Raw genomic sequence first — 11100 nt, forward strand, 5'->3', positions numbered from 1 at the left:
AAAAAAATGTACTATATGTGATGTGGTGTAGTCGGTCATCACGTCTGCCTGGGCAGCACCATAAATCCTGTATTTTACAATTTTGTGGAAAGGCCCATAGCCACGCGTAATGCTTATTTTAATCTTTCAAAATAAAAAAGTCGCAATCATTGTAGTGTTATTCTCCTCTTTGTAGTTGTAAGTTGTAACCCGTCCCTTTACAGACCTGCCATGGAAGCAGAAGAGCCTGTAACCCCAGTTGGGCGGTTCTTCGTGCAGGAGGAAATTAACCAAGTTATCAACTGCGTAATGGGTCTCAAAAACCCAATTAACATAGAATCCATTAAAGCCGAAATAAGGAATTCCATCATGATTCAACATCCTAGATTTCAAAGCGTGCTAGTCAGAAACAAGAACGGTAGAGAATACTGGGAAAGAACCCAAAAGGTAAATTTAGATAACCACATATTTCTCATTCAAGATGTGAATGATATCTGTACCGATGATGATGATGAGATCGTGAATAAATACGTTTCAGATCTTACAGTTTCATCGCCTCTCAGTGCCGATAAACCTTTATGGGAACTACATATATTGAAGGATCAAAACGTTTTAGTATGGAGAATTCATCACGCTTTAGGTGACGGGGTTTCGTTAATGTCTTTGATTTTAGCTATGTGTAGGAAAGTTGATGAGCCTGGTGAATTACCCACTGTCCCAAAGCCAGTCATAAAAAACAACAACAGAAGTCGTCGTGAGAATATTTGGGAGCTGGTAATGAGAATCTGGTTGAGTTTTGTGTACACAATGGAGTTGTTTCTTAGATGTTTCTGTTCCAAAAGAGATGGTAAAACCAAGATAAGTGGTGGGTCTGGCGTTGAATTCTGGCCAAGAAAATTGGCTACCGCTAAGTTCAAACTAGATGATATGAAAGCTGTCAAGAATGCCGTCCCTAACGCGGTTAGTAAACTCTTCTTTTCCATATTATCTTGTTTTGACTTCATTTTTCTTTAAGCAATGTGAGCTGTTGAACTACCAGGTTGTCCTAGATTTGAGATGTCTAAACTTGTCACAGGTGGAATCTAGTTAAATCAGTTATATACTGTAGTGATTATGAATTTACGACATGATTTAACTTAATTATTTTACTGTTGAATTCTTAGATGACACTGTTTATAAATGATATATCATCACAGACCACCAATGATGTTCTCTTTGGAGTAATTTCAGCTGGATTATCGCGATACTTGGATTATCATCAACCGTCAAATTCGAGTAATTTTTTTACATTACTTTCCAGGATGCCATTTATCCCTAATTAATAAAAAAATACTAAACATTTTGCTCTTAGAATTGCTAGAGGGGCTTCGAATCACAGGATTAGGAATGGTTAACCTCAGAAAACAGCCCGGATTGCAGGTCTAATTCCCTAGCAACCTCATTTCTTTGTTTTTACATAAATGGGATTATATATTTATATGGATTTACTTTAACAGGATATGTCAGAATTGGTGAAAAACAAACCACTGTCAAGTTGGTGGGGTAATAAATTTGGCTTCATATTGCTCCCTGTTTATCACGATGAAAACGTTGATAACGATCCACTTCAGTATGTAAAGAGAGCTAAAGAAATGCTCGACAAAAAGAAGCTCTCTTTAGAAGCTCATATAGCTTATGCAATTGGAAATTTTGTAATGTCATTTTTAGGTCCCAAGGTAAATTTCTAACAAGACTCTTTAAAAAATTCTGAATTGATTAGTATTTGAGAGATTCCGTATCAGATGTTTTACTGTTTTTTGTAGGTCGCAATGTGGCTTAATAACAGAGTTGTCTGCAGTACAAGTTTTACGATATCAAATGTTGTTGGTCCACAAGAAGAGATTATGTTTGGTGGAAATCCAATAACTTCATTTAGAGTAACCTCTACTAGTTTATCTCATGTGAGTATATTGTCATTTCTCACTGGCTTACGTAGGATTCTTCCTTTCGGTTATTGTGGATTGATTTGATTTCGCTTTCTTGGATTGTATAATTTGCAGGCACTCACGATGCATATGGTGAGTTATGCTGGAAAAGCAGAAATGCAGATTCTCGTGGCCAAGGATATTATACCGGACCCTCAATTCCTTGCCAAGTGTTTCGAAGATGCATTGCTTGAAATGAAGGACGTTTCTAAAGATTGTATTTAGACCCACAATCTATAATATTTGCAGAAGATAAGCTAAATATGCTTGCGGACTTTCCTTCTTGGCTTCTTGCGTCTCTACTGACACTGATTCAGTCTAAAAATAGAACGGTTAGCGAACTTCTCAAAATTGTAGAAAATGTTTTCGTTAATAGGCTCTGTGAAAACAAGAAAAATATATTAAATTGTTGAAAATGTCAATGTGAAACCATTACAATTGTTCATGATCAAATTATGGCATGCCCATTCACATTCAAAAATGTTAATTGTGTCGTCATAGAGAGCTTCACCAAACTTCTCTATTCTAGTACTGTAAAGACAAAATCTCTTAACTGGTACCTCAACTCACAATAAGGATGCTAGATGTGTCAAAATGTCAGCTTGGCCTAACTTTTCTACTCTGGTACTATAGTAAAGACAAATCAGGCACGTTTCTTTGCTCTACCATTTGAAGGTGCTACCTCCACCTTTTTGGAACCTGGAATTTCAGGCTTCTTTGCCCAAGAAGGAGCTCTGTCAGGTTCATAACGGTAATCATAAAAGAGTTCCTCTCCCGCATTAAGCTTTTGATTAGCAAATATGCCAACTCTGTGATCACCTGCTACCATCATCACCTGTCATGAGGTCACAGAAAACATCATTAGAATGGACAAAATCAGATAATGCAATTGAGTGGCAGAGGAACTTAAATTTATTTTGAAAGGAAGGGGTGGATACAACAGAAAGACCTTAGCATAGCAATTTGGATCAGGAGAATGGTTAGCAAACTTCAACTTGTCCCCCTTCCGGTAAGCGTCAAGGACAAACTGCATTTGTTAAAGAGTTCGATGGAACGTCGAGTTAGGTTAAAGAGAACAAGAATCTTGCAAAAAAAAATGTAGGTTTCATAAAGAAACATGCCTGATCATTCAAATTGAAGAGAAATGATGAATTTTCGCGGTCGTAAATCTTTCCACGCTTGTCAGCTTCTCGATGTGAGATCAATTCGCCGGTATATTCCCCTAGGTATTCATGTTTGCTGACGCCATTCTGTAAAATTGTTGAATATGATGAGATATCAAGTGTAAATTACAAATGAAGGCAAGCAATCTGGGAAGACTACCTTTATGAACGCTCCCCACCCGGAGACATCTGACCTTCCAAGTAAGACCTGCAGTAAGAAAAGGATCAACATAAAGAATAGATTAAAAAAACTTTTACTTACACATAAAGAATTTTGTACAAAGGTCATTGACATTGCTCGAAGTGCTTAAAATATGATTAAAACTCTGAATAGATCAAATCAGATAATAGCTTCACAAGAAGTACTAATACAGTTATCACGATTACATTCTACCAACAAACATACTGAGTCCGAACTATTATTTATTACCCTTTGTTGTTGCTTGAGAAGGAGCTTCATATTCCTACATTCATAATTATCACCTCTTTGAGGAGGGCCTCCGAGAGTACCGTCACCACAACTAAGAAAATAGTTCAAATTAGATAATATGGGGGGAAAACAAACTGTAGCAACTAGAAAAACCAACTCAACCATAACCAGAAATTTTGATGATTTTGTAACCTTGACGAGCATTAAAAATTTAAAGATGATTAGAAGTGGTGACACGTACCCAACCCAACAATTCCTACAAACATCTGGATCGCATTCTCTACCTGCAGCAAAGCATGGGCACTGTCGACTTCGGCATTGACTTTTAGCACAATGGCAACCTCTAAAGCGATTCTTGCAAGTCTTAGAACACCTAGATGGTGAAACAAAGATTTTAGTAACGACGTTTACGTATGAAATTTAGCTGGAACATTAACTAAATGCAGCGTAAGCAATATTGGGCCCGTCAGTAGATGTAAAGCAACAATTAGAAAGAAGATCTTGATTCCGAATGCAAAGACCTACCCACAATATTTCTCGCAACAGGTTCCACCCAAATGACACGTACATTGCTTTCCACAAGCAGATTGGCAGTTACAGGGATTAAACTGCTTACACGGAAGATCCTTCCTCTCAATAACCCGCTTCCTAAAAGCATGGTAGCCTGCGCTATACTTCAAACGACGAACCTTACCTCTTCTTCGCATGAACCTTGATCTTGTTCGACCCTGAAATGTGCACATTTTTAGTAATTGTTTTAGCTGTTGTGTGCACATATGCAATGCAAGGTAAAACAGGCATCGAGAACTAACCATAGTATCATTGCGGTCACCTGGGGTTTGGCCCTCAGCAGAATTTGAACCATCAGCCCTATTACAAAGCTTATTTTTGGTGAAGCTCATGTACTGGAATACCTCAGCACATGTCTTCATGCCACTCAAAAGGTTCCTTGCAATTAAGCAGCTGCCAAGATGAATAAAAGGAAGTTTATAAAACATAAACAACAGTTTGCATATTCAAAGTTTACTAAAAAAATGTGTAGAAGCACAAAACCGCAGTAAATTAATCTAATATAGGATATTAAAAGTGGGGGAGAAATAGTGAAAATCTTGAACCTGCTTGGGATTGTTAAACCTATTTATTTACCTATTTTTCCCGAAGATCTCTAATCCTTTTGAGTAAAGGCACTTCTCGAAAGTGCTCCATGATTTATCCCCCTCATGTTTAGACATGTTTTCATCAACAAACTCATCTTTCCTCGAGGTATCATCATTGCCCACCACAAGCGAGTCTTTAATCATTTCGTGACATGGTTCGTCCTGGACTTCAACTGGCAATGGTTCATTCTGGTCCTGAAATGGTGATTCTTTCTGCCCTGACCTGTTAGATGCTGGAGACTTCACCTTCTGCTGCGAAGAAGAGCTAGCATCCTCATTATCCTTACGTGAACTCGACCTGAGCTTCCTATCCTTGACCCAAGGAGATCCATCGGCGACTGAGTCAGAATCGGAAGCTGACAGTTTCTTCGGTCTCTTTCGCGTGCAACTAAGAATATGCTCAGCAACTCGCTTGTTCTTTCTCATTTGAAGTTCCTGTTTATAGGCAACATTACTGTTAGGTGGTGAGGACTGTTGGGTGGAAATCTTATTCTTCTGAGGTCGTATATCCGATTCACTACTTTCTGATATATTTCTTGCATTGGAAGAAGTACTATCACTCTGGTTTGACTTTGTTCTCTTTCCATTAGACAAAGCAACAGCTTTCTTTTTGAGTGAAGTCTGATGACCCCCACTGCCAGATGAAGCAATTGCTTTATCTTCAAAACCATCAAGCGCAGAACAACTACCAGTAGCAACACTTTCTGACTTCAAAATCTGAAAAATTGATTCTACACCCGTTAAAAAGCATACTAAGCTAAATTAGTTTGACAAATACACAAGCAGCACATAGTACCAATAAAGATTTTTTGAATCATATCATCACATACTAATCCATACCAGTCGATAACAACAGCTGCCACACGGTTCTTTTTCAGGATCTGGAGGGGCCCAGGGTAGTCGTTTATCAGCCTGCCATTGTTTGAGGAATATTACACGATATGTAAAAGAAACTATGAACATTTAGATAGTGTTTGTTCCAAAACCAACAACTTACAGGAAAAACAAGATCTTGGGAACACCCGTGTAATCTACAGTCAAACACCTGCGTGAAAAAGGACATCAGAAACTTGGTACATGAAATGAAAGCACCACAGATATTAGAAATCCATAAAGCAAGATAAAAGAATAGATCTCTGATGTTTACCAGGCATCTACGGCAGAAAAGGTTGTCAAAAGAATCCAGAGCTGCATCTAGATCTTTATCACGAAATATATCCTCAATTTTAGGCTCATCGTTGAGATCGGCCTTCTTAGAAGAATCCACAGGGTTTTCTCCATTCAAGATGTCATATCGTGCCTGTATAAGATGTTCGACGTGTGTTCATACCTCTGTAATGCCAGCACAAAATGAATGGGCGACGGCTGGACTAAAGTTCATACTGACAGTTATTGGATAAGATGATAACCAATTGAAAGATATACTGAAGACAGCAAAACTACTAGTAAATAACACTAATGGACCAGTTTCATCATATTCTCTTGTATGGGCATACCTTGATGTCAGAGGGTCTTCTAGAAAAGCATTTAGCAAGTGAATCCAGCACATCAACAGATAAACCAACTTCTTGAATGGCATTCCTGACATTAAATCAGGGACAAGCTGAATAAACCTCTTTAAAGGGGAAAAAAGAATCCCATAGTTACTACTGTGTTGACTTCATTAGTTATTCGGCAAACCAACCTGAGAATAAAATCTTCAGTATTGCCAAATTCTTTCTTGTCTTCTTCATCATCAACCACTTCTTCTTCACTGTCACTTGCAATAAGGGCTTCTCCGCCAATCTGATCATAATAAATTCTCCTTCGGCCAACTACGGACTGATCCTCAGTCATCCTTTGATTTCTACAGCAGTGTAACAATGTAACAATTAATTAATATCTTGTTGAATATCATACACATCTGAAGAAAAACTATGGCTATGTGCAGCATAGCTATTGCAAGATAATTAAGCAAACAGTGCACTGAAGGACTTCAGAAATAGGTAACTGGATGCTTCAAAATGGCAACATCAAAATTAACTATCAATAAGAAGTACGAGCTAGTCAATATGATCTGAGGTAAAAATATCTGCATTCCATAGAGTTATGCCCACTCCATATCTGCATTCCATAGAGTTATGCCCATTGCGTTCTGTGTACTATCATAAATCTTAACGCATAGACCTCAAGCTTACACATTAGATCCCTCAGTCATCCTACTTCTCCAGTCTACATCCCTATACCCCTTGGAACTGTCCAATTTGCACCATCATACAGATGCCTTAAATAGTGGCACCACCTTGACATAAAGGAAGAATTTATTTTTATTGGTCTCTTATAATTTGCAGTATTAGGACTAGCATCCTATGGAAGTCTTATGAGATAGGTATTGTGGTATAGACAGAACTACCGCTAACAAGCTGAAATATAACAAAGAAATAATGATAAACCAGAAAGTATTTGGCGCATATGTAAACATCAATGCAGAGTTGAACCATTTACTAAAATGCTGATCTCATTATTGCCTATTCTAGCAAAACCACCCATCAAAGCTAAACACCGAAGAAATTAAAGAACATGACATATTACCTATCCAAAAATACCCAAGTCGTATATGGAGGTATTTTTGAAACTTCGGCAAGCTTAACAATACGAGTCAAATTCTTTACTCCAAAATTGCTCCCTATAAGAACAGTCGAGGACGCATTACTTTCTTCATCGCCACTAAATTCGTTTTCCTCCTTAGCACCATTTAACGTAGAAAGTGCATCTTGCTGCCTCTTAGTCAGTAAATCAACGCAATTATCACCTTCAGAAATTGTACTGGGTACTCTCATCTTTGAAGCAGTATGCATATGGTTTGTAATACCTATCAATTTCTGCCTATTCTCTTCCATCTTTTGCTGCATTTATCACCAACACTCCAAGAGTGAGATCTAAGTTACATTGACTCAAACAAAAGAAACCACAACTAAACCAAAACAAAATACAAATGCACCTTCACGAAAACACATCGATCAATAGCAACTTGTTTCTTCAAGGATTCAAGAACCCGTTGAATATCCCCACCAGAATTCTGAGCTGACTCCCGTGCTCCATTCGTCATCTACATAAAATCAAAAATTCAGCAACAACAAAAAAAGACGTTGTAATAAACGAAGTAGAAGGGTATTTTTGGTAATAAAGAGTACTACCTGAAGATTAGCCATAGATTTAAACAGTTCTGATCTACTAACAGAACTGATGACTTAAGCTGATGATGATGACATTAAGATGAGGAATAAATTACTGATTACACCTATTATTAAACAATTGATTTTCGATTTTCAGTAGTTGAGTAATGACTGATTCTTCTTTGATCATGTCAATCGTGTAATGCAATGTAGTGTAGGAAGAAATTGTTAACCCCGGAGCGATAGGGAGGTGAAATCTGGGGTTTGAAGGTCTGATAATGACCTTCAAAAAACCCTAGAATAACGGATGTAAACTGCAAAAACCAAGCTCGGTCGTCTGTGAGGGTTTTAAATAGTGTAGAAAAAAAAGAAAAGAAAAATAACGACGCGTTGTAAGAAAAAAACAGCTCACGCGCTACTTGAGGATTGTTGGGGTGTGAGAATAATATTTAGGGGGGAAATACGCGCGTCCCTTTTTGAAACCTTGGTACCTCACGCGCGCTCAAGTGGTCGTAAATTTTTCCTCACGCGCAGGGTGGAAGGAGCTTATTTTGTACCCGGTACACTCCTCTACAAGGTTTGCCATATCAGGTTTCTTGGTGGTATGCTATCCACAATAGTGAAGTTGTCCGAGTTTTAGTATTGTGGATGCAATGTCGATTGCCATTTAGGTCAAGAGTTGTTATAGCTGCACCTAACTACTTTTAATGGACTTGTGATATATACACGAATAGGACCACTTCCTTTACCAAACCAAATAAGGTATGCATTTCGTTATCATAGTAGGCACTGCCAGACTACCCAAAGGGTTTAAAAGAGGTACGGACTAAAGACAGAAAACCGTAAAATCATCAAGCAAACAGGGAAAATGAAGTTTGGATTTGACTCTTTGAGGTACTAATCTAGGAAACTATACATAGATCTTATGACCAGGTGAAAATAGAAACACCTCCTAAGCAGAAGGGGGGTTTTGAAGTGAGTTTGAAATTGGTGGCAGGCCTATCGCACACGCAACATTTTAAATAAGTGAAAGAAGAAACGCAGTTCTCTAAGAACCAGATTCCAGATTCAGCGAATTCATGAACTAGAAAGATTCTTTAAATCCTTTAACAATTCCATCCTTCATTCATCTTCTTGAGTAAACTTTTCATTTGTATACTGGGGAATCTTAGTCTGCCTTCAACAAGTCAAGTGGTCTCCCCTTCTTTAAACTACTGGCAATTGATAAAGTTAATGAAGTGGACAGTATTGAATGTTTTACTTATAATAAGTAGAGATAGAATATGTATTACCTTCTCTGATGGTGTTCCAGGTACTGACTTCTCGTTGCTGGATCCCAGGTTTACGCTCTTGTCAGAAGGTTTAAGAATACGAAATGAACAAGTCAAAGTTGCGTCCACATTCATCACGACACCAACATTGTCATCCCAACAATAATTTGGAGCAGAGAATATGGTAACCAGCTTTTGACCAGCAAAGAACTCGTACCCCTTTTCCACAACCTAATGACAATCATAAGTGAGATAAAAATATTAAGCACCATCAATTAGTAGTGAATACATACTAGGAATAGAGCAGCTAACCTGGTGAGCTCGGCAAATCAGGTCGATGTCATGGTTGTCAAGAAATTTAGTTATCTTATCAGCTCCAAACGTACAGGATACACCGTTGTCATTCTCGCGCCAACCATAGAAGTCTTTATCAGGATCAGACCAGAGTAAATCACAGAGAAGGCCCTTGTCTGGTACATCCACCGGACGACATATATCCCTAATTTGATCGAAGTTCTTCAAATGAGGAGATAATCCACCGTGCACACAAAATATTCTTTCCTCAATGACAGCAGCTACTGGTAGGCAATTAAAGCAGCGGCAGAAAGTCTTCCAAAGGCGGACACTAAACCTCCTCTTACACTCATCATAGAATCCATATAAATGCTTAATAGAAGCAGATTCGTGATTGCCTCTGAGTAAGAAGAATTTATCCTGATATTTAATTTTGAATGCAAGAAGAAGGCAGATGGTCTCTATGCCACGGTCACCTCGGTCTACATAATCACCCAGGAACAAGTAGTTTGTCTGACTAGGCGAACCACAAGATTCGAAAAGACGGAGAAGATCTGAATAATGGCCACGGATATCACCTATCAAGTCAGACAATACTCGTCACTATTCCTCATGATGGTACACTTTCGTTCCAAAATGCGAAGGATGATAGTCCCACCACATTGATAATGAACACTAAAAATAATAGATTGGTGCACTCGACTCATTTGCATGTACCTAATGATACTGAATTTGTGACTTTTCAATCTAAAATATAGACAAATACGCTCAACAATGCAAATGGGCATACAACACTTGACAATAAAACAACCCTTTACAAGAAAATGAGGTGGATGTCGTCAACTCATTTTCTTGTTCTTTTCTCCAAGAAAGATACACATATATATAAGGTATATTCAACTGGATCTGCTATATGAAATACAGAGTTTCTGGGTACTGAGAATGTCTTTGTCTTAGAAGAATCAGAGTCAAGTTCCCCAGAAAAAAAAAAATACCCATCTTTGCTCATCTAAAACATGAACTTCCCCCCCCCCCAAAAAAAAGTATAATTTTTTTAATCAAAATAACTCAAAACCCCAAAAAAAAGAAAGAAAAAAAAAGGTTCCCTTTATAAGCTTGTTTAATGTTGTTTCTTCAAACAGTTTTCTCTGGTACATTGTTATTTGTAGTAAATTTACTGAAACTACTTAAGAAAATAATCAAAACCTAAAAAAGTAAATAAGCGAAAATAAATCAGATAGAATAAAATAGAAAAGAATAAACCCACATTATCTTACCACAAATTTTGATCGGAGGTTGAAGTTCAAGAAGAACGGGTTGTTTAAGAAAGATTGAAGAAGAACAGCGGCAAAGTTGTTGAATTTCTGATTCACTGAGATGGTATTTATCTTGTGTTCTTCTTCCATCTTTAAAATTAAGTAATTTTTGCATGATATTATTTAATAAACTTGCATCCATTTTGTTTTCTGATAAACCTAACCCACTTTTATTTTGTCCAACTAAAACATGTAATGCAATGTGGAAGATCACTAAAACCTAAGGAAACAAGAAGTTGGGGTTTTACAGACTGAAAAGTTAAGCTCAGTTGTCTGAAATAAATAGCAGAAGAAAAGAAACAAATAAAGACACATGGCGCTATTTTAAATGGAGTCTCTTGAGTGTGAAAGTTGCCCAGGAAGCTAGGGGG

At 37.7% G+C, this 11100-nt stretch overlaps 3 protein-coding genes across 6 annotated transcripts; 1 reads left to right on the forward strand and 2 right to left on the reverse strand.

Moving 5' to 3' along the window:
- Window positions 1–2386, forward strand: LOC113298097 (O-acyltransferase WSD1-like). 2 transcript variants are annotated; one of them, XM_026546772.1, is made up of 6 exons: window positions 1–939; window positions 1176–1254; window positions 1331–1398; window positions 1476–1694; window positions 1782–1919; window positions 2019–2386. In XM_026546772.1, the coding sequence occupies exons 1-6, from the start codon at window positions 211–213 to the stop codon at window positions 2166–2168; spliced, it is 1383 nt and encodes a 460-aa protein (XP_026402557.1). In that variant the 5' UTR covers window positions 1–210; the 3' UTR covers window positions 2169–2386. The 2 variants fall into 2 exon arrangements, with proteins under 2 accessions (XP_026402557.1, XP_026402563.1); XM_026546778.1 differs by having other exon boundaries at window positions 1340–1398.
- Window positions 2326–8342, reverse strand: LOC113298079 (histone-lysine N-methyltransferase CLF-like). Of its 3 annotated transcripts, none has more exons than XM_026546760.1 (17): window positions 7870–8336; window positions 7674–7781; window positions 7265–7578; window positions 6378–6539; window positions 6190–6274; window positions 5841–5993; window positions 5691–5738; window positions 5534–5605; window positions 4683–5410; window positions 4349–4499; window positions 4062–4264; window positions 3778–3909; window positions 3537–3627; window positions 3267–3314; window positions 3065–3193; window positions 2893–2970; window positions 2326–2778 (listed from the first exon to the last, which is right to left on the reverse strand). In XM_026546760.1, the coding sequence occupies exons 1-17, from the start codon at window positions 7882–7884 to the stop codon at window positions 2587–2589; spliced, it is 2709 nt and encodes a 902-aa protein (XP_026402545.1). In that variant the 5' UTR covers window positions 7885–8336; the 3' UTR covers window positions 2326–2586. The 3 variants fall into 3 exon arrangements, with proteins under 3 accessions (XP_026402545.1, XP_026402537.1, XP_026402528.1); XM_026546752.1 differs by having other exon boundaries at window positions 4062–4499; window positions 7870–8162; window positions 8261–8325; XM_026546743.1 differs by having other exon boundaries at window positions 4062–4499; window positions 7870–8342.
- Window positions 8343–9035: 693 nt separating this feature from the next.
- On the reverse strand, window positions 9036–10871 carry LOC113349757 (serine/threonine-protein phosphatase PP1-like). The gene is made up of 4 exons (XM_026593788.1): window positions 10691–10871; window positions 9432–9991; window positions 9141–9350; window positions 9036–9059 (listed from the first exon to the last, which is right to left on the reverse strand). The coding sequence occupies exons 1-4, from the start codon at window positions 10869–10871 to the stop codon at window positions 9036–9038; spliced, it is 975 nt and encodes a 324-aa protein (XP_026449573.1).
- Between the last annotated feature and the right edge of the window lie 229 nt (window positions 10872–11100).

This window comes from Papaver somniferum, chromosome 1, assembly GCF_003573695.1.
Source record: "Papaver somniferum cultivar HN1 chromosome 1, ASM357369v1, whole genome shotgun sequence".
Lineage (NCBI taxonomy): Eukaryota > Viridiplantae > Streptophyta > Magnoliopsida > Ranunculales > Papaveraceae > Papaver > Papaver somniferum.

Bases quoted from the DNA above. Each gene is read 5' to 3' on its own strand.
- LOC113298097 (XM_026546772.1), top strand. From the start codon at position 211: ATGGAAGCAGAAGAGCCTGTAACCCCAGTTGGGCGGTTCTTCGTGCAG. The intron at 940-1,175 runs GTTAGTAAACTC...ATATCATCACAG, and splicing joins AGAATGCCGTCCCTAACGCG to ACCACCAATGATGTTCTCTT. The intron at 1,695-1,781 runs GTAAATTTCTAA...TGTTTTTTGTAG, and splicing joins TGTCATTTTTAGGTCCCAAG to GTCGCAATGTGGCTTAATAA.
- LOC113298079 (XM_026546743.1), bottom strand. The intron at 4,500-4,682 runs GTAAATAAATAG...TCATCTTGGCAG, and splicing joins GAGATCTTCGGGAAAAATAG to CTGCTTAATTGCAAGGAACC. The intron at 3,315-3,536 runs GTAATAAATAAT...TTCTTACTGCAG, and splicing joins TTCTCAAGCAACAACAAAGG to GTCTTACTTGGAAGGTCAGA.
- LOC113349757 (XM_026593788.1), bottom strand. From the start codon at position 10,871: ATGGATGCAAGTTTATTAAATAATATCATGCAAAAATTACTTAATTTT. The intron at 9,992-10,690 runs GTAAGATAATGT...CTGACTTGATAG, and splicing joins ACCTCCGATCAAAATTTGTG to GTGATATCCGTGGCCATTAT. The intron at 9,060-9,140 runs GTAATACATATT...AATTGCCAGTAG, and splicing joins CTGGAACACCATCAGAGAAG to TTTAAAGAAGGGGAGACCAC.